At 41.2% G+C, this 21,852-nt stretch overlaps 1 protein-coding gene across 4 annotated transcripts in view; it reads left to right on the top strand.

Annotated features, from left to right (window-relative positions):
- ap3b1a (adaptor related protein complex 3 subunit beta 1a) overlaps nt 1-21,852 on the top strand; it is a 56,506-nt gene that overhangs the window by 19,571 nt on the left and 15,083 nt on the right. For all 4 annotated transcript variants that reach the window (XR_015037270.1, XR_015037269.1, XM_085793126.1 and 1 more), the window contains exons 9-23: nt 638-735; nt 1,408-1,462; nt 1,557-1,628; nt 2,114-2,176; nt 2,269-2,401; nt 2,496-2,605; nt 2,713-2,889; nt 3,599-3,785; nt 4,578-4,708; nt 6,957-7,095; nt 7,770-7,962; nt 10,211-10,364; nt 12,028-12,076; nt 13,148-13,251; nt 21,198-21,426. Coding sequence is in view for 2 of the 4 variants with exons in the window: in XM_085793126.1 (XP_085649252.1) it covers nt 638-735; nt 1,408-1,462; nt 1,557-1,628; nt 2,114-2,176; nt 2,269-2,401; nt 2,496-2,605; nt 2,713-2,889; nt 3,599-3,785; nt 4,578-4,708; nt 6,957-7,095; nt 7,770-7,962; nt 10,211-10,364; nt 12,028-12,076; nt 13,148-13,251; nt 21,198-21,426 (1,894 nt within the window). In the remaining 2 variants the exon portion in view is untranslated. The remainder of the gene's footprint in view (nt 1-637; nt 736-1,407; nt 1,463-1,556; nt 1,629-2,113; nt 2,177-2,268; nt 2,402-2,495; nt 2,606-2,712; nt 2,890-3,598; nt 3,786-4,577; nt 4,709-6,956; nt 7,096-7,769; nt 7,963-10,210; nt 10,365-12,027; nt 12,077-13,147; nt 13,252-21,197; nt 21,427-21,852) is intronic.

The raw sequence follows: 21,852 nt of genomic DNA, 5'->3' as shown, positions 1-21,852 counted from the left end.
CCCAAGATTGAAGGAAAAAAAAAAATATATATATATATATATATATATATATATATGAAAAAGCCTTGTGAGTACAGATCTCCATCACCCAAGAGTCTCAAGGTCTCTGTCGCTGTGTGGCAGCGGGAGGAAAAATGCTCCCAAATGAAAGTGTTGATTAAAATGTGACACGCTGGTTCTTTACTTGCGACAACACAGTGACATCCTCCATCTTCATAGACGCCTGAACCTTTCCATTCTGCCTGCAACGATGGACACACGTCCTGTGGCTATTTAAAGCGCAGCTGAAAAATTACCTTTATAGAGTCATGTCATGAGTGCCTTTGTGAGCCAGAAGGAAATGCATGTGAGCGAATGTGTTTTATTTTAGCCGGAGTTGACAGATGGCAACATACTGTAGGTGTAAAATAATAAAGTGACTCAAAGTAAAAAAAAAAAAAAAAGTGCTATTGAAAGTGTTTAAAGAAGATAACATCAAGTTAGAGTAACATACAGAGTTAGAAATTCTGGAGAGTGGTTTAAAATTAAAACAAATGCCCAAGAATAAAAAGCAAGAACATTTAAATATTTAAAGAAGACACAGTAAAGTACGCAAATCTTTTCTCTTTTCTCACTGAATTGTTGTTTTTTCTCTCAGGTGGTGATGTCGGTCGCTCAGCTCTACTGGCATCTGGCCCCTAAACATGAAGTCAACATTGTCACCAAGTCACTGGTTCGACTCCTAAGGAGCCACAGGTAACGCAAAGAACTGCACTGAATCTCTGTTTGCTTCCTCCCCAAGTCGTCAATAATGAATGACTTAAAGGTTTTGTATTGCATAAAGTGAGATGTGCATGTGATGTTCTATTAAAAAGCAGCTCTAGGTTCTATATTAATAATGTGACAGTATCAAAGCCTCAGTCCACAGAGAAATGCACACAGCCTGTATTCAGAAACTGAGCCTTAAAACCAGCCGTCAGGATTTCTGTCACTTTGTGGTGTCACAACAGATCAGTCCCATGGTCCTAATGGAGCCATTATCCTACCTTGCACTGCAGGATTTGATTTTTTTTTTAGTGTTTGTACCTGTATCTGCTATATTTTTGTTAGAGAACTTAGAAAACAGTTAAACAATCATAGGAGAGTCTCAGAGGCTCCTCTCTGCTGATTGGCTAGTACTGACCAGTTGTTACTGTACTAGATATCCAGAGAGAAGCCTGAGATGTGAAAGTTTTGATAGTTTCTGAGTTTCTGTTTTTGCTTCTTAAAACAACAAATACATCTTTTTGTCAATCAAAACTTTAAAAAAAATAAAACACAGGAAACATGTAAAAAAAAGTTGGACCTTTAATCTACTCCTTTGAGCTGTATCTCTTTTGTCCAGGCTGTTGATGTCTGATTATGTCATCTTGTTTGTCCTTTCCAAAGAGAGGTGCAGTACATTGTGCTTCAGAACATCGCCACCATGTCCATTCAGAGAAAAGTAAGTCTGTCCTTGTTTTTATTTTTAGAGCAGTGAAGGTGTCGTGCAGCGATGCAGCGATGAGTAATAACATGAATTCTCTTCTTTGAAACAGGGGATGTTTGAGCCCTTCATGAAGAGTTTCTATGTCCGATCTACAGACGCCACACACATCAAAACACTGAAGGTAACCACCAGTTTACCTTGTGCATTATGCACATTAATGCCCCAGAATATCAGCTCAGATATGGGTCAGTGATGTTCAGGAATAATTGCATCATCCTGTGTAGTACTTGTGAGATATTTAAGATTGTTAATGTTGTAAATCCTTGCAGAAATGACAGTGTACAGGTTACACAAAGACATGGAAAGAAATAAGTGTTTTTGTGACCATCTAAATATAGATTAAACAAAAAAAAATGACATCAAAGTTACACAGGTCAAAAGTTTTAGATTTTTGTTACTTTCCGAGACGACACTTTTATTTCTACAACTACAAACTCTCCGACTCTTATTTCTGCAGGTTTACAAAGGTTAATATGCAACATCAGACTTAGAAATAATTTCTCAACATCATTTTGCAAGATCTCGTTGACCTTTACCACTCGAGCCTGTTCCACATCCACCTCAGTAAACACTGAAAACAAATCTTCCACCTGATTTCTTTTGCAGCTGGAGATCCTGACCAACCTTGCCAATGAAGCCAACATCTCCACTATTCTGAGAGAATTTCAGGTTTGTGTGTTTTGATCTCTAGCGAGAACTCAGCAGTCAAAGAGTAGTTTGCATTGTGAGGATTTGGAAATGAACTTCTCTTCTCGTTTCAGACCTACGTCAAGAGTCAGGACAAGGCTTTCGCCGCAGCCACGATTCAGGCCATCGGCAGGTGTGCCACCAACATCTCCGAGGTGACAGACACCTGTCTAAATGGTCTGGTGTTGCTCCTCTCCAACAGAGACGGTAACCTTTCTTTGTGTGCACCTGTCATCTGCACTCTAAGTGTTAAGTCTTGTGTATTTTCTGTGTCATGAGAGCTTTTGTTTCGTCTCGACAGAGACCGTTGTGGCCGAGAGTGTTGTGGTGATTAAGAAGCTGCTTCAGACTCAGCCCACCGAGCACAGTGAGATCATCAAACACATGGCCAAGCTCTTCGACAACATCACAGTACGCGTCACCATTTGTCTTACTATGTAGTTTAATAGTGGAAGTTATGAAAGGAACAAATTGATAACACACTCTTTTCTTCTTTCTTTTCTCACCTGAATTCGCAGGTGCCCATGGCCCGAGCCAGCATCCTGTGGCTGATGGGCGAGTACTGTGAGAGGGTGCCGAAGATCGCACCCGATGTTCTTCGCAAGATGGCAAAGACGTTCACGGCGGAGGAAGACATCGTCAAGCTGCAGACGGTCAACCTGGCCGCCAAACTCTACCTGATCAACTCTAAACAGGTAACGAAGAAAATACGAAAAACCGCAGAGACACTGTTGCTGTGTACAAAATAAATCAGCTCATTGTGATGTGTGAAACAAAACGTAAAACTAAAACTTTTGGATAACATATTTATCTAGTTGTAAGTGAGCACTTCTGCAGCTCAGAGCCAAATGCCTGGTTTAAATACGGAGCTGTGAATGAGACGTCTTTAATGAGACATCTTTAATGTAATGGTGCATCTCCCAGCGCAGCTCGGTGTCTACAGGCCCATTCAGTTAGATGGGCCGACTTTAGCCTCTGAGGGTTAGGGTTTATGAGGCCAAACGTCCCCCCACCCCTCCTCCGCCTTCCTCTCCTCAAACGAGCACATCATTAAACCTGTAGCTCCAGGTAATGTGTTGGAAAGGAGGGAGCGAGACTAAAAAGTCAGTGTAGTGGCGCAGCAGCAGTAAGTTTTATTTGTTTTACTCCCTAACGTATGTTGTTGCAAGAGCTCCACTTATCTAGACTGACAGAGAGAGAAAATATGGAAATGTGTTTATGGTTATATTCAAATTTTAAGTGATTTGTAAAGGAATAGTTTCACATTTTGGGAGCAATGTTGTTTTATTGTCTCTCTTCATCACATGACTGGGATGGCAGAGGGAAAAAGTCACCTTATGTCACTTTTTATATGCTAATCTAATATGGATATTATTCACTTATTCATGGTTTCCCCTCCTCCAGACCAAGCTGCTGACCCAGTACATCCTCAACCTCGGCAAGTACGACCAGAACTACGACATCAGAGACCGGACTCGCTTCATACGACAGCTGATAGTCCCCAACGAGAAGAGCGGAGCCCTCAACAAGTACGCTCGACGCATCCTCCTGGCCCCGAAACCTGCTCCGGTGCTGGAGTCTGCCTTCAAAGGTAGTTTTAAACATTTACAACATCAACCCCTTTCAGCCTTGTTTTGAAACATTAAACATCCTAATAATAAATCCCCTTCCTCTCCTGTGTCTGTCTGGTGGTTCACCTCAGCCTCATCGCTGAATACATATTAGCTGAACCTCTATTTCACTATGAAGTGGCTCCATTTCCACTGCTATGCAAAGTTGATTCAGGCGGTGGTTTTATTATTCTGGTGTGTCTGTCTCTCTGAAGGGCAGTTAGGTCAGACCCCTTTACCTTGGGCTAATGAGATGGGTAAATTATTGAGCTAATGCTAACCATTTTCAGACACTGAGAGGGGGGAAAAAATCTCTCATTTAGCTGTCTCTTCTCTCTCTCTCTCCCTCCCTGACAAAAGGGACAGAAACGGCCTCCTGCAACATTAAAATTCAGAAGCGGTTTGCACCTACTGGATGTTTATGGAAAGCGTTAACCACCCCTGTCATTCTTAATATTCACGACTGAAGTCTTTTTTCTTTTTTTCCCCTCCTCTTTTCTGTTAGCAAAGCACAGTTTTTAGAGCAAACCTCCCAAGGCACAGACACTGATTATCTTCCTGTGTCGACCACTGAGGAGGGAGAGGAGGGAATGTGTATTAAATACATGGAGAAGATGCCTAGATCTTATATTAAAGCTTTGTATACAGTGATATTTATAAGCTGAGGTTACTGCCATCAATTAAACTTTTTTTTTCATCTTTTTATTTATGTAGCTACACTTTACAGATACAGATCTGATATTTTATTTTATTTCTCTTTCTCCTCCTGTCAGATCGAGACCGTTACCAGCTGGGAACTCTCTCCCACAGCCTCAACACTAAAGCCAGTGGATACCAGGAGCTGTCGGACTGGCCGGCCGTCGCACCTGACCAGTCTGTGAGGAACGTGGAGGTCATTGAGCCAGTAAGAAATCACACACTTCTTATAAGACCTGGTATAAACATTTGTGCCTTGATCACAAGTGGACAGCTCTAAGTTCAGGTGTAAAAACAATGAGGATGTATTTTAGATCCACACTCTCACTCACACATATAAAAGGAGCACAATTCAGCTGACATCCTCTACCACAGACTCATTCATCTGAACACAGTTTCATAATAAGCTGAAAAGATTTAGGTCATTATACGTATCATGCATCACCCATGCAATAATATTAATGCAAAAGACTAATAACATTGGCATAAGACAAGTCAGACCTGTTTATTTGAATACAAAGCGAGGAAGTGAGGTCTGATCCCCAGTGGCCAATGGAAACACATGTTCACACTAGTTGTGAACTCACACCATTTCTGTCTTAATTTCACCTCATAAGTGTCATATTCAAACTCAAAACTGCTTCAGTGGTTAATGATCTCTTTCTTTTTTCACCGTCTGCGTCACAAATAATGAGAAATTTGTTATTCTGCTTCTGTGCGAACATTAATAAGACGACGATTGTGCGTTTTTCTTCTTGTTTTGACAGTAACACATTTTAAAACTGTGGCTGTTAATAGATATTTACATTGAGATATGATTTTACCAGATACAATATAGAAACTGCACATTGAAATGACGCTGATTGTACTGAAGCTCTAATTACGATGCCTTTTGTTTTCATTATCGTTTACACATTTTAGATAACGGCTCAACTGAGAGATGAGCAAATATTTAACGATTCAAAGGGCAAAGTGCTTAAAGTTGAAAAAAAAAAAAATCCCAATATATTAGGTAATGAACGTCACTTCAAATGACTCATTAATAACTGTGTATCAACATAACATCAAGGGTCATGACTGTGGAAGCTCCTGAGCACTTACTCAGCATTACCAACCAAATGAAGTGGCAGCTGAAATAGAAGCAGACAGTAACAATGATGAGTGGTATATTTCCATCAGAGTCTTATCTAACTGTCCTCCCAGAGGCTGTTAACACCAACCAGGGTGACCCTTCTCTAAATATAACGTCCTCTTTAATACACCAGAGATGGAAAGGCTCAGAAAGTGGCTGTTTGCATATTAAACCCAATTTTTTAATAATTTCTGCAGGAAAAATCTCCGTACTTCCAAAGCTTGATGTGTCTGTTTTCGTCTGTGGCATGGAGCTCTGTTGTTGTCCAAAAGCTATTTAAGAACACATCAGTGAAGCCACATTGTTGGCTGACATGTTCCTTCATTACCATGGACACACACATACACACTTCACTTTGTTTTCAGTCTGTCTCACATACACTGTCCTGCTGCCACAAATACTCAGTAGAAAAGCAAATGTGAATCTATATGCAGCTGGAAATACTTTCCTGACGGATGCAGCATTTCTATCTTCTTTCAAAAGAAACATTCACTCAAAAAACCACAGCGCTTGAATTACTGATCATTGTTGTTTGATATTTGGAGAAATATCAAACATATATATGGATATTGCATGATAATATTTCGATTAACTGTGCCATAATGGTGCTATAAGTTTCATAGATTGTAAAAAAGAGCTTCTTAGTTTAATAAGAATGAGAGTTGGAGTTGCAGCAGTAGCACCTTTGCTTCACTGATCATTCTGATTTCATCAATTCAATATGTCCAATAACGTGCCACCACACACACGTATTTAGTGTTTGAAAAAGACTTATTATTTTTCCGCCGCGTGAAATCTAACAGCACTATTTGATAATCAACACTCCCACTGAGTGATTTATATGTTTGTTTGTTTGTTTTTCCATATAAATGGTTTTTGTTGTGAGCTCATACACACCTCAACTCAAACACAACAACTTTCTTGTGCCTTGTTATAAGTTAAGAAACAAAAAAATTACACAAATTAAAAGGCTTTTGTTTTTCTGTGACTGATACTATCGATCCTATTATTTTCTCTCAGAGCCGGCTGAAGCTTTATTGTTGTTACTTTATGGCAGCTAATGGGGATCCTAATAAAACAATAAACAACAATAAGAGGGAACACAAACAGTTGTGTCAACAGGAGTTTATTCCTTGTTTAAGTATAATGCAGATTTATGCAGCTAACTGTTGTTGTTAAAGACTCGTCAAACACTGGATGTGTAACTTCGAACTGGCTCCATAAGTTGGTTGATTTGTTTTCTTCACAGACAATTCATCAATTAATCTTAAATGTTGTTATTTCACCTCTCCTCTCCTCTCCTCCCCCCACCTCATCTGTTCAGGTGAAAGAGTGGGCGCCAATACTGGGGAAGGCCAAAAAAGCCAAGTCTGATGACAAGTTCTACTCAGACGATGAAGATGAGAAAGAAGAGGAAGGCTCTGAAAGCAGCGGCAGCGAAGACAGCAGCAGCAGCAGTGAAGGTTTGTGTCCCATTATAGTTTTTAGTTTTAGTCTATTTAAATGTTATTTTCCACCATGTAATTCAGTTCATTGTAATGCATATTACTCCTCCTTAAGGAAAACAACCTAAACCATTTTGACTCTAATTCCAATAAGAGACGAAACTTTTATTTTTACTTAATGCAGATATTAGGACATTGAGTAGAAGAAAAGAAATAAGAAACAACATTGTAATGTTGGATTTATGTTGTGAATGGAGTTAGGAGGTAGTTTGTGTTTTTCTTTAAATGTGACCTTTGAGGGTAACATTTGCTTATGTATGTTTTTGGTATTTTGTTATTATTTGTGTGAAACCTTGGACGTCATGGGACGCAAGACAAATTTCAGAGTGATCTGACAATAAAGTGTAGTCTTATCTTATAAATGTTCAAACATTTTTTACCTAGTAAAGTGGCAGCTCCTCTTTTAATTGGCATTTGTTTCTATACCTGCTTGGTCCTTGCCATGTATAGTGGTAATGTGATTACATATCACATTAGATCACATGCTTAGATCACACTTGTTTGCAGTTTTAAAGTTCAATACAGACTGTAAATACACTGAGTTGGTACCACTGAAAATATGTAGATCAAAACAGTTGAATTTCCTGAAAATATTAGGGAGATCTTTAATGTTAATATGAACGTCTGTCCAGATTCGGGAAGCGAGAGTGAGGACGAAAGCAGTGAAGAGTCAGAAAAGACCTCCACTGATTCTGGAAAGAGTTCGAGTGGATCTGAAGAGAGCTCCAGTGAATCTGAAGGAGAGCAGAAGAAGAAGAAAAAGACCAAGACGACGGCACAGCAGCAGAAGAAGAAGAACAAGCCGACTGCCACTGCTGCTGACAGGTATTGTAAATCCCTCCAGTCTGTTAGACTCTTGAAAGCATCATTTTTCTTCCCTGTGAATTTGGCGAGTCCAGATGTTTCCTGTTTCCTTCTCCTTTTCTGTCTCTGCCGCAGCTAATTAGACAGGTGTGTGTCTGCGAGGAGCGCCGGACTCGGTGTAGGCAACAACAAATGCGATCAGTGCTTTGCTGCATCAATAAGCTCGACCTCCATCTGTTCAAAAACTTCAGCCATTTTTATAATCTATATGACAGCCCACCTGCCGGCGCGCTGCCTCCTTCTGTTCACTTTGATCCTTTCTTCTCTAAAACCCACAAACATTTTCACTGCATCCACTTCAGACCTGCATGGATTTATTTAAACTGACAAACACAAACTCAAAGTTTTTCTCAGTCACTTTCTCACATTAAAAAAAAAAAAAAAACGGACTTCAACCAGGACAAGTAATAGTTAAAGGGATAGTTCAACATTTTAGCAAATTGTCCCATTGCCATAATCCATGCAGTCTTAGGAGTAGGTTCGTTTAATTGTCAGTGCAAGCTATTTTTAGAACGGTGGAGCAGAGCGGCAAGCTGCTCAGAGCTAGAGGTAAATGCAGAGACTGCTTGCCGAAAAACTGCCCCCGACGGGAACGTGCATCAGCGGTTTTGCATGAATTTCCCTCTAAAACAACTCTGTCTCGTAACGTTGTGTTATTATCTCAGCGTGGTGAATCTGCAGGTCACAACTTGTCCACCAGAGCGTTTTGGAGTTGTTGGATTGTGTATTTGATGAGTTTGATGAGGGAAACCAAGAAATACCATTAGCCTCCGTAGCGTAACGGCTCTGCTCCGCCGTTCTAAAAATAGCTTGCACTGACAATTAAAGGTAACAAACCTACTGCTATGACTATAGGGATTATGGCAATGGGCCAATTTGCCAAAATGTTGAACTATCCCTTTAATACAGCTAAAATAATAAGATGCACACTTGGACAAACACATGAGGTTTATTCCATATGTTCAGGCCTGTGCTTTTATTTACAATATTGGAAATAATTAATAACCATCAAAAGTATAAGTTCAACACAGAAAAGATCTGTTTGAATGAAATCTGAAATCACATCCACAATCAAATATCTGATCCATATCTGTGTTTGGCTCTGACACACACCTATTCTAGTTCACTGTATACACACTTCCTCTTTCCACTGTCTCTCTCTCTCTCGCTCACTCACACACACACACACACACACACACACACACCGAGGCGGAGCTGCTAGAATATCGTTAGTGTGAGTTCCATTAACAAGCTAATCAAGGAGAATTTTCCTCCAGTAGCGTAACCCACATTTACATGGCTAATGGATAATGACTTTTGATTGGTCATTTAGCAGCCTGGTGTTACCAATGAATGAGATTTAAGTCATTACTGCTGAATATGCTCACGCACACTCTCTTACACACTGGCAAATTTACTTTCTTATGCACTCTACTTCATTTGCTCACGGACACACAAACTCACACAGCGCGTACCTGACTCTGCTGTGTGACAGGCCGCCGGCTGACCCTGTTCTCTTCATTAGAGAGTATAATTAGAGCAACTCACCCCAGTGCTCAAACACACACAAACATGCACACACACACATACACACAGTAATTAGAGCAGTTCACCCCAGCGCTTCCACAACAAACACAGCATAATGCCCTCATTATGGCCCAGTCATTTCAGGCAGGGGCCTAATCAGGCCCACAGTGATTTATATCACTTTTTCCTGTTCGCAGCAAATGAAATCTGTAGGCCAAATTAATACTGGCTTTTCATCATCGCCCAAGTTAAAAAGCCAGTTACCGTCACAATTCCCCTCATTAATTTAACGGCTGAAAATCCCAGGCAGGCGGAGTAAACACTCATTATCGGGACAAATTGAAGAGGGACAGAGCGAGTGAAAGAGAGAGGAGAAAGATGGGAAAAATCTTTTTGAGCGAATGCAACATTGAATTAACTTCACAAACAAAAACAGATTGATCTTTGTTTGTTGTGAGTGCACCGTGGCTCAGGCCGTCGAAGGAAAGAAATAGCACCAAGTTTGCTTTGACCAGTGGTTCCTGTAAAATTCGTCAAATTATATAAATGGAAGCGGAACACGTTTTATGTAAATGTCGTGGTGAAACTAATATTTAAAAAGCAAAACAAATGGACTGTACTGTGTTTTTATTCACATGTATTTAATTAAATGTATTAATCCCAGTCTCCTGCTGTGTTTCAGTGACTCTGATGAAAACGGTAACGGACCCGTGGCCCACGCCAGCAGCTCGTCGTCCGAAAGCTCCTCCGCCTCGGAGACAGACTCCGAAGACGACTCAGACTCAGACGCCCCCGCGGTACAGAAGAAGAAGAGTGACGTCAAGTCCAAACCCAAGGTGACATTATAATTATGTAGGAGTTTAAACGGGAATTAGGATGAACAGATGGTTTGACTGAGCAGCAGAAATGTTTCTAACTTTGAAAATCTGCGTGTGACAAGGTGAAAAGCAGGTTGGATGTTGTCTTCTGCCTGTGACTTATAGATCAAAACATCCTTTTAAAATAAACTTTGAACATAAAGAAAACAACCCCACTTTAAGAAGAGTGTGTGTATGTGTGCTTGTGGGAGTTGTATTTGTAAGTTTGTTTTGATGTCTGGCTTGATTAGAGAGTGGAGCGTAATAACACTCAAGCACAATGCATAATTTGAACAATAAAACAAGCAAATATACTGTATCTCTATGTGCATTAGATTGGAAGTGGTAGAACAGACGTTATTCCTCATGACATGAGATTACATCATGCTGTTAGACAAATAGAGAAGATAAGTATGAAAGAAAAGGCATAGAAATGGATGAAATTGTTTGTTTTAATACGAATGCTGAAAGAGTCTCTATATCTTTATGCTGGTAATTTCAGCTTCTACATAGAAAAAAACTAGACTGACAGCTCTTACTATAGACCTTTGTAGCCATGACAACAGACTTCATGCATTTATTAGTTCATTATCTGGTACTAAAAACAAAACAAAAGGTGTTGCTTGGGATTTACTAGTACTTAACCAAAGCTATGGAAACACATACATTCAGGACACAGTGGTGTGTAGTGTAGGTTGTGTTTGTTTGCACCAGCGCAGGATGTGATCATTGTAAAAAAGCAAAAAAAAACAGGATCATGGAATCGTCAAAATCACAATTCATCCTGTGTGGGATATAATTTTGCCTCCTTTATTTCTTTTTTTTCTTCTTTCTTTCATTCGCCTCCGTTTCACCCCTCGCCCTCTTTTTCTTACCTGTTCTGCTCATCACATTATTTCTCGCCCTCCCTTTTCCTTTTCTGCACTATGAAATTCTCATTTCATACAGTTTGTCATTTGGGCATGGCCTATGAATTATGCATCTTTCTTTCCCTCTCTCTCTCTCCCTCCCTCTCTCTGTCTCTTGCTCTTTCAGACCTCCATTTACTAACAAGGTTTCCGTCTCTATTACCGCCACCAAGCATCAATCAGAGAAGATCTGATAAGATACGGCCTCTAACTTTATTGTTTGTTTTCACTCTCATTCCTCACTCCCTCGTCGTCAGTCCTGTTGCTGTTGTTGTTTCTGTTGTTTTGTTTTTTTCCCTCCTCCTCTCCCATCGTATGCAGAGTGGGATTTTATGGTTCTTTATGTGATGTGAGTGGAGCCGCGGTTGGTTAGGAGGGTGTGGAGAAAGGGTGATAAAAGCGCTCGTATGTTTAAATGTATTTTTATTGGGGGCCTGTTGCGGTGTGTGTGTGTGTGTGTGTGTGAGAGTTATAGAGGCGTGTGTTGCAATTCCCACAAGTCAAACACCTGACAAGCCCCCCGGCTCAGTCGCACAAGGTGGCGTACATCGCTTGTTGTGACACGACACTGTGCATGACCAGTAGTTTAAAAAAAAATGTCACATGTAAAATGCAGAGCAGCTGCGTTTGGGATGCTGAGAGACAGGAAATTGTCGATGAAAACTGAGACGTTTTCAAGATTCGGTTTTTATTTCTGTCACGTCTCATCATGTTGTTGTGTTTGTTTTTTTCAGGTGGAGGTTAAGTCCAAGAAGGAAGTCTCTCTACTGGATCTAGATGACTGTGAGTTTAGCTGCACTTTGACACTGTAAATTACACATTTTTACAACATTTATCAAAATAAACAAGTTGTAATTTTAAACCTAAGGTAATAATTCTTTGTGGATTTGCCACTGGAAGCAACTGGTTCCCATCATGCACTTGTCATTTACCTGCTGTTCCTATAAAGATAGTCAATTATTTGAGCATTTTCAGCACCACTCAGCTCTGGTCTTCGTTATCATCATCAATTAGAAACTTGTATCATCTAATAATAATGATAATCAATACCTCCGTATGAAGAGAGCCAAACCACAACTTCTGTGCCTCTTTCTGTTTCTGATAAATTGCACGTCTAAATAAGATCACATGCTTCATTAAACGAAAAAAAATACCCAGTGAATTCAAAACAGCTTTGATCTAATGGCGGCTTGATTAAAGAGATTTATGCCTCACGGTCAAATATTTGTAAGACGTTGATAATTTTTTAAATCGGCAATAATAACAACAGTACTTTGTTTTCAGCCAGGTGTAAATCTAGTCAAGCCAATTCTATTCATACAGCGCCGTTTCACAACAAGGTTATCTCAAAAACCTTCTCTTAATAACAGTGTTTACTAATCTCTTGTGTTTTTCTGCAGCACAGACACAGTACATACAGTATGCTTGTATTTATGAATGAGATATTTAGAATTAGATATGACCTACGATACAATCCAAAGGCAGTTTCACAAATCTTGTTTATTCTTTAATGAATTAAATTAACACTGAAAATATTGAATCTTATAATATAAGTCTGCCCCTTCACTGTGCTGTGTCAGAGAAGTTTCCTAGCCTATCTTTATAAGGTGATAATGTGCTCGTCGTTGTGTTTTCAGCTTCTTTTTTTTTGCAAAATTAAAAAAAATAGATAAATCAAGAAAGAAGGAACAAAAAAAATAGTTTCAACAGATTTAAAGCTGCTGACGTAGGATTTGATCATTCTTGTCTCTGGCGCCCACTAGTGGCAGCGTCACAGCACCTCTCCTCTCACAGTCGCTGTCGCCCTCTTCTTCTTTTTTTGAGTTGTTGTTCTTTTCTTCTTGGTTCCTCCAGTTTCCTCTGCACCCACGAACACGTCAAAGTCCGTCGTCCTGTCTTCCAGCCTGCTGTCCGACCTGGAGGGCCTGTCTCTCTCCAACGTCTCCACCGCCATGCAGGTTAGTACATATACCACTTGCGTGCGTGCATGCTTGTCTCTGTATGTGTGTGTCTGCATTAGAAACACACACACACACACACACGGGGGGGGGGATGACATTTCCTTCGTCAACGTGTGTCGAGAGTCAATTGTTCCTCTCTGCCTGACACTGACAGAACAGGCAGAGCAGTATATGAGATGGTGAAATGAGCCTCTCTCCCTGGTGGAACATTTCTAGCTCCAGACGCCAACTATTGACCTTTTCTGCCTTCTTATATTTATAGCCAGTCAGGACGCTGCAACCGCTCTGCCTGTTTCCTGTATCTCTTATAGTCTGTCTTTCTCACCCCTCGTCGCTGTCTTTTGCTCTTCCACACCCTTGAACTCTATTTCTGTGTCTCATCTATAAGTCCACCCTCTCTCTCTCTTATCTCTCTCTCCTCCTCTCTGTCACCTTCCATCTCTCTCTGTCAGATGTTGCGTCCCTTGTGTCTCCGTGTTGTGTATATCTGATGGTTGACCTTTCCTAGTGTGACGGCTCCTTTCTCTCCTCACTTGTGTGAGCTGCTCTGCACGTTCGGTGTATTTTATATCTTGTCTCGTCTTCACTCCCCCCTTTCCCTCCCTCCTCTCCCCCCCCAGGGAGGGAAATGTCCAGACCATTCTTTCTGCTGTTGCTGTATCTATTTTGTGTGTTTCCCTGTCTGTGGTCTGTGCCACTGCTGCTGCTGTTAAATCAGAAGAATCGTAATGAGAATATCGTCACTCTGGTGCTTTTATTTTGAAATTTAAGTGTTTTGCTGTCGCTGAATTACACAGAAAATATAAATTTGCTTTATTAAGGATTAATTTGAAGATTAATCGTTAATGTCAGAAAACTAAACCGACTATAAATTACTTATTCTTTCCTGAGATCTTTTCAAAACTCAAAGATTTTCTATTTACATTGAAGGCATCAAACAATTATTTAGCTCTCAGTCGCTCTTTGACTTGTCTAAAAATATCTAACTGTGCTTGTACTGGGAGTAATGATCTTTTTTTTTTAGATCTGACTTTTCAATCTCTATGTTTCAAGTCAAGAAAATTGACTTAAAGATAACAGCAAAAGCCAAAGAACGAAAATATGCACTCATTCATTCATTAGAACCTTTAACAGTCAAGCAGCATCGCCCTTGTCAGAGAAATATCAAATAATAGAGCAGTGTATAATAAACGAAGCATAGAACATTTTATCGTTCATTAGTTGTAAAAAAGTTAGAAATAATTCAATGTATGATATTGATTGACTTGACTTTTGTGTTGCGTTCTGTGTCGTCCTAATCATGTTAATTCAGCACAGAGATGTTCATTTCTTGTTCTTTGTCTTTTTAGTTCGTCAAGCCGATTGATTTTATCCATGTGGTGCAAATCACTCATTGATCTCTGAGGGCTTTTTCTTTTCTGAACAATATACAGTGGTGGCCAAAAATGATGAGAACACATTAAAAAGGTTTCAGTTGTTTTTGTTTGAATGGCCATTAATCATCATTTTGCTCTATAAACATAGAATAGAGCCATTACAAGAAGATTTAGGTAATTTTCCTTACAAAAAAACAAAACAAACAAGCTAGACCTGTTTCACTGCCAATGTCACACAATCATGTTCCTTCACAGAAGAAGACAAATTATTCACAAAATCTGGACCTCATCAAGCAACCCCATCAAGCAAATTTGGGGCGAGTTGGAAAATAAACTAGACAGATCTATTATACATTCAAAGGAAAACAATTGGCTTGAGCAGCAGAAGACATGATGGAATAACATTAGTGTTTCAGAAGATATATTGACATTATGTCAGAGAAATGGTGGACATACCAAATATTAAAGTTAGAATTCGATAAAAAACAGTATAGGACTCACTTCATCTTATTGTTCTCACTGCAACCATCTGCATATTTCATGAACATTATGAAATGAAATCATGTTTCTAATAGTTTTAGCGACCACTGTATGAGTAGATATTAACAATATAGTAGTAGTGGTTTGATGTCTTGCAAAATACAGAGAGTTGGACGAGGAGATTGAAACCACTCTCATGTTGTCTGAATGGTTAATAAGAAGCTACAGCAGCAGCCAGTGAACTAATCTCAGCATTAGGCTGGAGCAACAACATCCATCTATCAGCAGCGGAAGAGTTTCGGAGAAAGGAGTGGGTAAAAATTCAACAGGCTAAATGAATGTTAATGTTAAAAACAACTTAGAGTTTTTCGTTAAAGATGCTTTAAAAGTGACTGAGTCGGCTGTTTATTACAGTTTATGTGGCTGCATGTAAATGAGCGTTAAAGCCTGAAGAGTGTGAGCAGCTTCTCCTGCTTTCCCCCCGGTGGCGAGTTACTCTACATTCTCAGTCTGTCCGTCAGTCCTCCTTGCCCGCCCGCCCGCCCGCCCGCCTGCCAGTCAGCGTGATTGACAGCTGCTCTCAGGCCAGCGTTTATGCAGCGCAGGTCCTGCTAGTCCCTCTCTCCTCCTCAGGTGAAGGCCGGGGAGTAATAGAGAATAGAAATGCAGATTAGAAACAGGGAACTTTTTGCACATCAACATCTGATTGAGAGTCAGTTCTATGCATAAATACATGATGGGCATCGGGATTCATAGACAAGGGTAAATAACCTCACCTTTATTCACACGTGCCCCTCCCCTGTGCGTGCACACACTTACATACCAGCTCTCCCTCCACACACACACACATATGCACTTAAACGTACACACACACACACACTGGCCCCAGTGTCATTTCTATTTCTCAGCAATCTGCCCACAGAGGCAGCGAGTCTGTCTCAGCTGAGCGCTCTGGCCCTTTTAGAGAATTACTGCATGGTTATCAAAGGCATTTAGATTAACCCTGGTCACTGTCTTTGACCCACCTCCTCTTCTGTCTCCTCCTCCTCCTCCCCAGTTTCTGCATGCTACCGCTCTCTCTAATAACATTTTGACATTAGGATCTCTCACAAATGCCTCTTAAATCCCAGCCCCCCCTCCCTCCCAGCCCGCACCCCAAACCTCTTCCGACCGCTGTCCGTGTGTGCGTCGGGGTGGCTGAGGCTGATAACTTTTCATTCATAATTAGCAGTCAGCGAATGGGGCTGCGTTGGGGGGAAATTGAACTGTCAGCGGCGGGGCGCAGGGTGTTTGACCCCATCACGCCCAGAGGGGGCCATCATAATTTGTTCATTTGGTGTCCATCAGGCGGGCGCCAGCTCGCCCCCTCCCTCCGCCTCCCTCGTCTTCCCTCCTCACCCCTCTGACCTCCCCCGTAGTGGGCGCTCTGGGTTCACGTCTAATTATGAATCAGCAGAAGGACCCCGAGCGCCACGAATATAGCAGCCCCTGGCCTGCAAACCTCCCGCTGCCACTCAAACCGCACACATCGGCCTCTTAAACAGGAATAAATGCCCACACGGAAACATGCAGCGCTGCTGTGGCCTCCACAGCCGCTGGAAGCATTTTGTGTTTTAATGCAGCTGTTGCAGCATTTCTCTCTTATTAACTGGCTTCAGTAACTTTGTGAGTGTGTATCCTTCACCTTAAGTCAATATTAAGTCGATATAAATCTTTCAAAGTCTCTAATAAGTGATAATTTGTGCATTTTTTTTCTATAAAATTCAAATAAAGTAAAATGATACATGACAGCTTTAGATTCGATCACTTCAATTAACGTGTATTACAACACGGTGACAGGTTTTTTGACTTGTCTTAAGATGACAAGATGTTTTTGTTCTTAATGACTGTGTATTAGAGTATGGAAATGTATAGTTGCAGAAAGAGGAGGTGAAAGTGTGGTTTATCATTTACCAGGAAAGTTTAACTCTGTACAAAGGTGGTGATTTTGTGAACAATAAGGAGGATAACGAATGCAGAAGTATACTAGAAGTTTTTATGAGCTGGTGGTTGAATTTAAATGTCCTGATGTCTGAAATTACATATTTTATCTACTGTTTGCATTTAGTTAGCTCAAGCTGAGATAAGTGATCAGGTGATAGGTTTCCAATGATGAGATCATCTATCATTGTTTTTTGGTGAAAAGAAGCTCCAGGTTTTCAATCTTCTCTGATAGTAACTTGAATGTCCTTGGGTTACAAACAGTGAGATATTGAGCATTTTTTCCCTATTTTAACATTGTATAGACCAAATGACTGAATACTTGAAAAAAACAATCAGCAGATACTTTGATAAAGACAATAATAGTTGGTTTCAGCTCCATTCCCACTGAACGTTTTGCTAATACAAAGAAACTGTTGGCAGTTTGATAACAACACTTGCAGAGCTACGTGAAGGACACTACTGTTTCTGAATAACAGTCCTCTATTATTGCTAATATGCTTTAATGGAAAATTTCAAAATTAATCATTTCAGAATACCTAATTTACTGACAAATTAGCGTAAATGAACTAACCTCTGTCTATATGCACTGGAGAGACTTCTTGTTACATTGAAGTAGTTTTAGACGGCTGTAGTAACATTTATTTAATTCAATTTGCTGTCAAGGTCTTTTGTGACGCCCCTCAATTAATTGTCATCTTCTGACTGAAGGGAACAATTAAGGCCCTAAAGTCAAACACATGTCCCTCACCTTAATCCTCACAACTCTTGCAGAACATAATGAAATCCTGTCCCTGGCGTTGGAGGCACACGGCGCCTCAGAAACAGAAATGGATTTTCAATATATGCCCATACATCTCTGCGCTCCCCGCACCCCCTTTTCTGTTTTAAATTGGCCCTCTTATGCACACGGCACAAGGCTGCCCGGCTCCTCCGGTTTAAGGCCCCCCCCTCACCCTCCACCCCCCCCCTTTTTTTTTTTTTTTTTTTTTGAATATGTCAGCGGGATTTTCAGGTCATTTGCCAGAGAGGATGCTGGGAGCGTGGCGTCCGGGCTCTGAAGGTGACTGGTGTCTGTGTCATCCATCACAGGAGCTTCCTTTAAGTTGATGCATAATAGAGCCTCTCAATCAACTTCCTACCCTCATTGTCACCTCCCCTCCTTCCTGTCCAGGGCGGAGAACGGGAGCCAAAGCCAAAGGAAGGAGAAAGAAAAAAAAAAAAGAAAAAGAAAGGGAGACTGACAGAGAAGTCAAGGTTACATCCCTCTTCTTCTCTTATTTACTCTTGAGGTGTTATGGGCTTGCGCTGCGAAACAGGACAACAATGGATGGAAGGGCGAAGGGGCTTTGTGTGGGCACCGGTGTCAGGCTCTAACTGTCCACTGTGTCAAATTGGTGATAATAAGCAGTTTGAAGCCCCCGTCCTGTCTCTGTGTCTCCAGTATGTGGGTGGTGGGGCTGGGGGAGGGGTGTGGTGGGGATATACGAAAGCGACAAGACAGGACCTTGAAGCAGGATGTGTCTGTCAGGGAGGTAAATCTCCGTTGTGATGGGGTGGCAAACATTACGGCCAAGCTTTATCGACACCGACTGCTCTGACACATTCAAAAGTGGCTCAATAAATTTGCAGGCGCGCCGGTGGCGTGACGGGCACCCGCGAGGGCGCGGCGGCGTTACAGCGCAGCAACAAATGTTTGTTTGACCTCCTTTTTTTTAAGGGCACGAGAGACACCGCTGTGGTCTGACAGGGAGTTTATTCAGTGTGTCTGTTGATAAAGGCGCCTGTGATGATTTAATCCGACAGAACACGTCTTTTATCATGTTACATGCGGCTAAAATTACAAATCTAGATAAACAAGCGAGGTGCAGTTTGGAAAACGAGGACTTTATTGCTAAGTTGCATCGTGTGACATGTAGGATCAAGTTTGTCTGATTGAAAATATCTGTTAAAAACACGTCTTGCATCACTACGACTGCTGCTGATGCACGTTTTTGTAGAACCGGTGAGTATTTATGGCGGCAGGTCGCTGTCTGTACGAGATCAACTCAGAATAAACTACAGTTCCCACATTAATTGGACACTCGGTGTGAGACTGTGGCTTGTTAATGGGTTTTTATTAGTGTTTGGACGACAGTGGAGCTCAATGGTAGAGCGACAGGCAGGTTTATTTGTAGAGCCCAGCGGAAATTCAAAATATATCTACGTTAATCACAGAATAAAGCACAGGTATATTTTATTTATGTTTTTTTCTTCTTTTCTTTTCTTTTTCTTTCTTTTCTTTTTTTTTTTTTTAACAAACAATGCAGTTTAACGTAGTTCCAATACAAAGCGTGACACAGATTAGTTTATAGCTGCTCCCTAGTTGGGCTTCCACATGTATAACGTAGTAGTAGTGCGTATGATAGTAACACAAAAAAAAGATAATATTTCCAATATTAGATCCGTTAACCTGAGAAGCCATCCAAGAATGATATTAATAAGAAAGATTTAATGATTAGGCCAGTTGAATAAGAAGTAAACAGGGTAAAAGAAGAGTCAGATCCAGATGTTTCGGTGTAAACAGCCTCAGCTCTGTTGAAACGGTTTCATGCTTTATGATAAAAACTCACAGTTTTACCGAGTGTTTGATTTCAGCTCAACAGTTTTCACCGTTTGAGAAGTGTGCACAGTGAAACTCGTCTCCGGTAGTATGTCAAACCAATTCTTCATCCTCACACACACACACACACACACACACACACACACACTGAGCCCATGACAAGTCGTGAGGACGCCTCGCACATTTCTCACCCGACTCACAGGGGCGATGCTCTCAGCTCAGCGTACAACTGACACCACTCAACGCTGCGATCATGCCTGCGCGTTTTCCACTTGCATATCACATCCTTCGTCATATTCAATTAGCTTAATTAGCTCGCACAGTCTGTTGTTTACAGGCTCTGTTTTGTTTTTTTTTCCACCACTGCTTCTTGTTGTTCCTTCATACAGACCTACACGATGTTTCCCACTCGTTTTCTCCCTCCGCTCTTCTCCTCCTGTCACTTCTTTCAGAGTTAGACTCAGTTTTAGGTGGAAAAATGCTGTCGTCTGTGTGTCGGTGTGCGAGCGCCTGCAGGTGCTAAGTGTTTTAGAGGGTGTGAACAGCTTGTAAACATCCCGATGTTTTGAACTAATCAATGCTGTCACTCAACTCCCCATCAAACTTTTGTGATGATCGTTATTTATCTTGTGTGGATTTACAGTCGCGTGTGTGCGAATATTCACGTATTTGACACTTGTGTGTGTGTGTGTGTGTATATATATATATATATAGTGAGTTGTGTTTCATTGTGTGGCCCGAGCCAGTCTCCTTAACAAGAGCTGACAGGTGCCACCGTCAAGTGGGGAAAAAAATAAAATAAAAAACCTGAATGCCACCAAGTGTGAACAAGGTTTGTCTAAGTAACGAGATGTTAATTTTTAGAAGAAAAAAAAATAACACTATCACCTCCTCCTCCTCCTCCCCCTGCTTTCTTCTCTACATCTCTCAAAGGTAATGCAATTTCCTGTCTCTGAAAAGGTAAAAGCCCCTTTAAAAAGGCTGGCGACTGGCAGGTTTTTACCCAGCAGGCACTTGTGTTTCTATTCATTAGAGGTTGTTTTTATTCAGCCGGGTTTGACTGAGCATCCAGCCCATTTCCATCTAACTGGGCTGATTTAGGACATTTCTTAAATGGGCTCCTCTTTACCCCACAGAGTTAATGAAGGGGAGGAGGGGTGGTGGTGGTGGTGGTGGTGGTGGTTTATCAGCCAACCCTCGGTCCCACTCCACACTGAAGTGCTGCATCCTGGCTGCTGATTGGACGTGGTGAATTGCATGAATATAGAGATGGAAGGACCGGATATTCTTGTATTAATCTGTCCTCTTGTGTGGATGCATTTGCTCCGTAATGCACGAGGCGTCTCTGGATGTTGTGTTGTGTTGTGATGATGTTCTGCATGTATCGTTTCTCTTCTCCTGCTCCCTGCTCCCCATCAATCCAGTCCATCCTGCAGGTTATACAGTAGCTCTGATAATCAAGAAGACGTGTGATATATTGTTCTTTCTTTCCTGTGTCCCTCCAGGTCACCACTCCGTCTTTCGGCCCCGTCAAAACCTACGAGCTGCTCCACCACATGACGGGCAAAGGGCTCTCGGCCAAGTACCATTTCCCCCGGCAGCCGTGTCTGTACGAGCCCAGCATGGTGGCGGTGCAGGTCATCCTGGCCAACGGCTCAGACCACGTGCTGGAGGAGATCCACATAGGAGACCGAAACCCCGCGAGCCTCAACATCCACTGCTTCAACACCATCGGTGAGTACGAGAGTCACACGTGTAAATCACTGCACTGCCCCTCACTAAAAAAAACGATCAGGTCATAAGAAGTGTCCAAAAGCCTCTGTCACAATATTTTATCTCTTTAAATTAAGTTAATTATCAAATAATACTTCTGAAAATCTAACATTGCTAACACTGAAATCATGCAGCATCACCAGAAAAACATTATGATGTCAACAAACCTCATGAAGTCAAGTGTTACTCTTGGTATTTTCTGCATAGCAAAAACCCTGATGCATCTACATGTAATTCCCGTATAGTATGACCTCCATTGTTGCTGTTAAAGAGATAGTTCAACATTTTGGCAAATTGGCCTTTGCCATAAACCCTATAGTTTTAGCAGTAGGTTCGTTACCTTTAATTGTCGGTGCAAGCTATTTTTAGTACAGCGGAGCAGAGCCG

The sequence above is a fragment of the Trachurus japonicus genome, chromosome 12, assembly GCF_045865225.1.
Source record: "Trachurus japonicus isolate A0001 chromosome 12, Traja_1.0".
NCBI lineage: Eukaryota > Metazoa > Chordata > Actinopteri > Carangiformes > Carangidae > Trachurus > Trachurus japonicus.
Note: the sequence above shows the minus strand (reverse complement) of the source record. Positions and strands in the feature narration are given on the sequence as shown.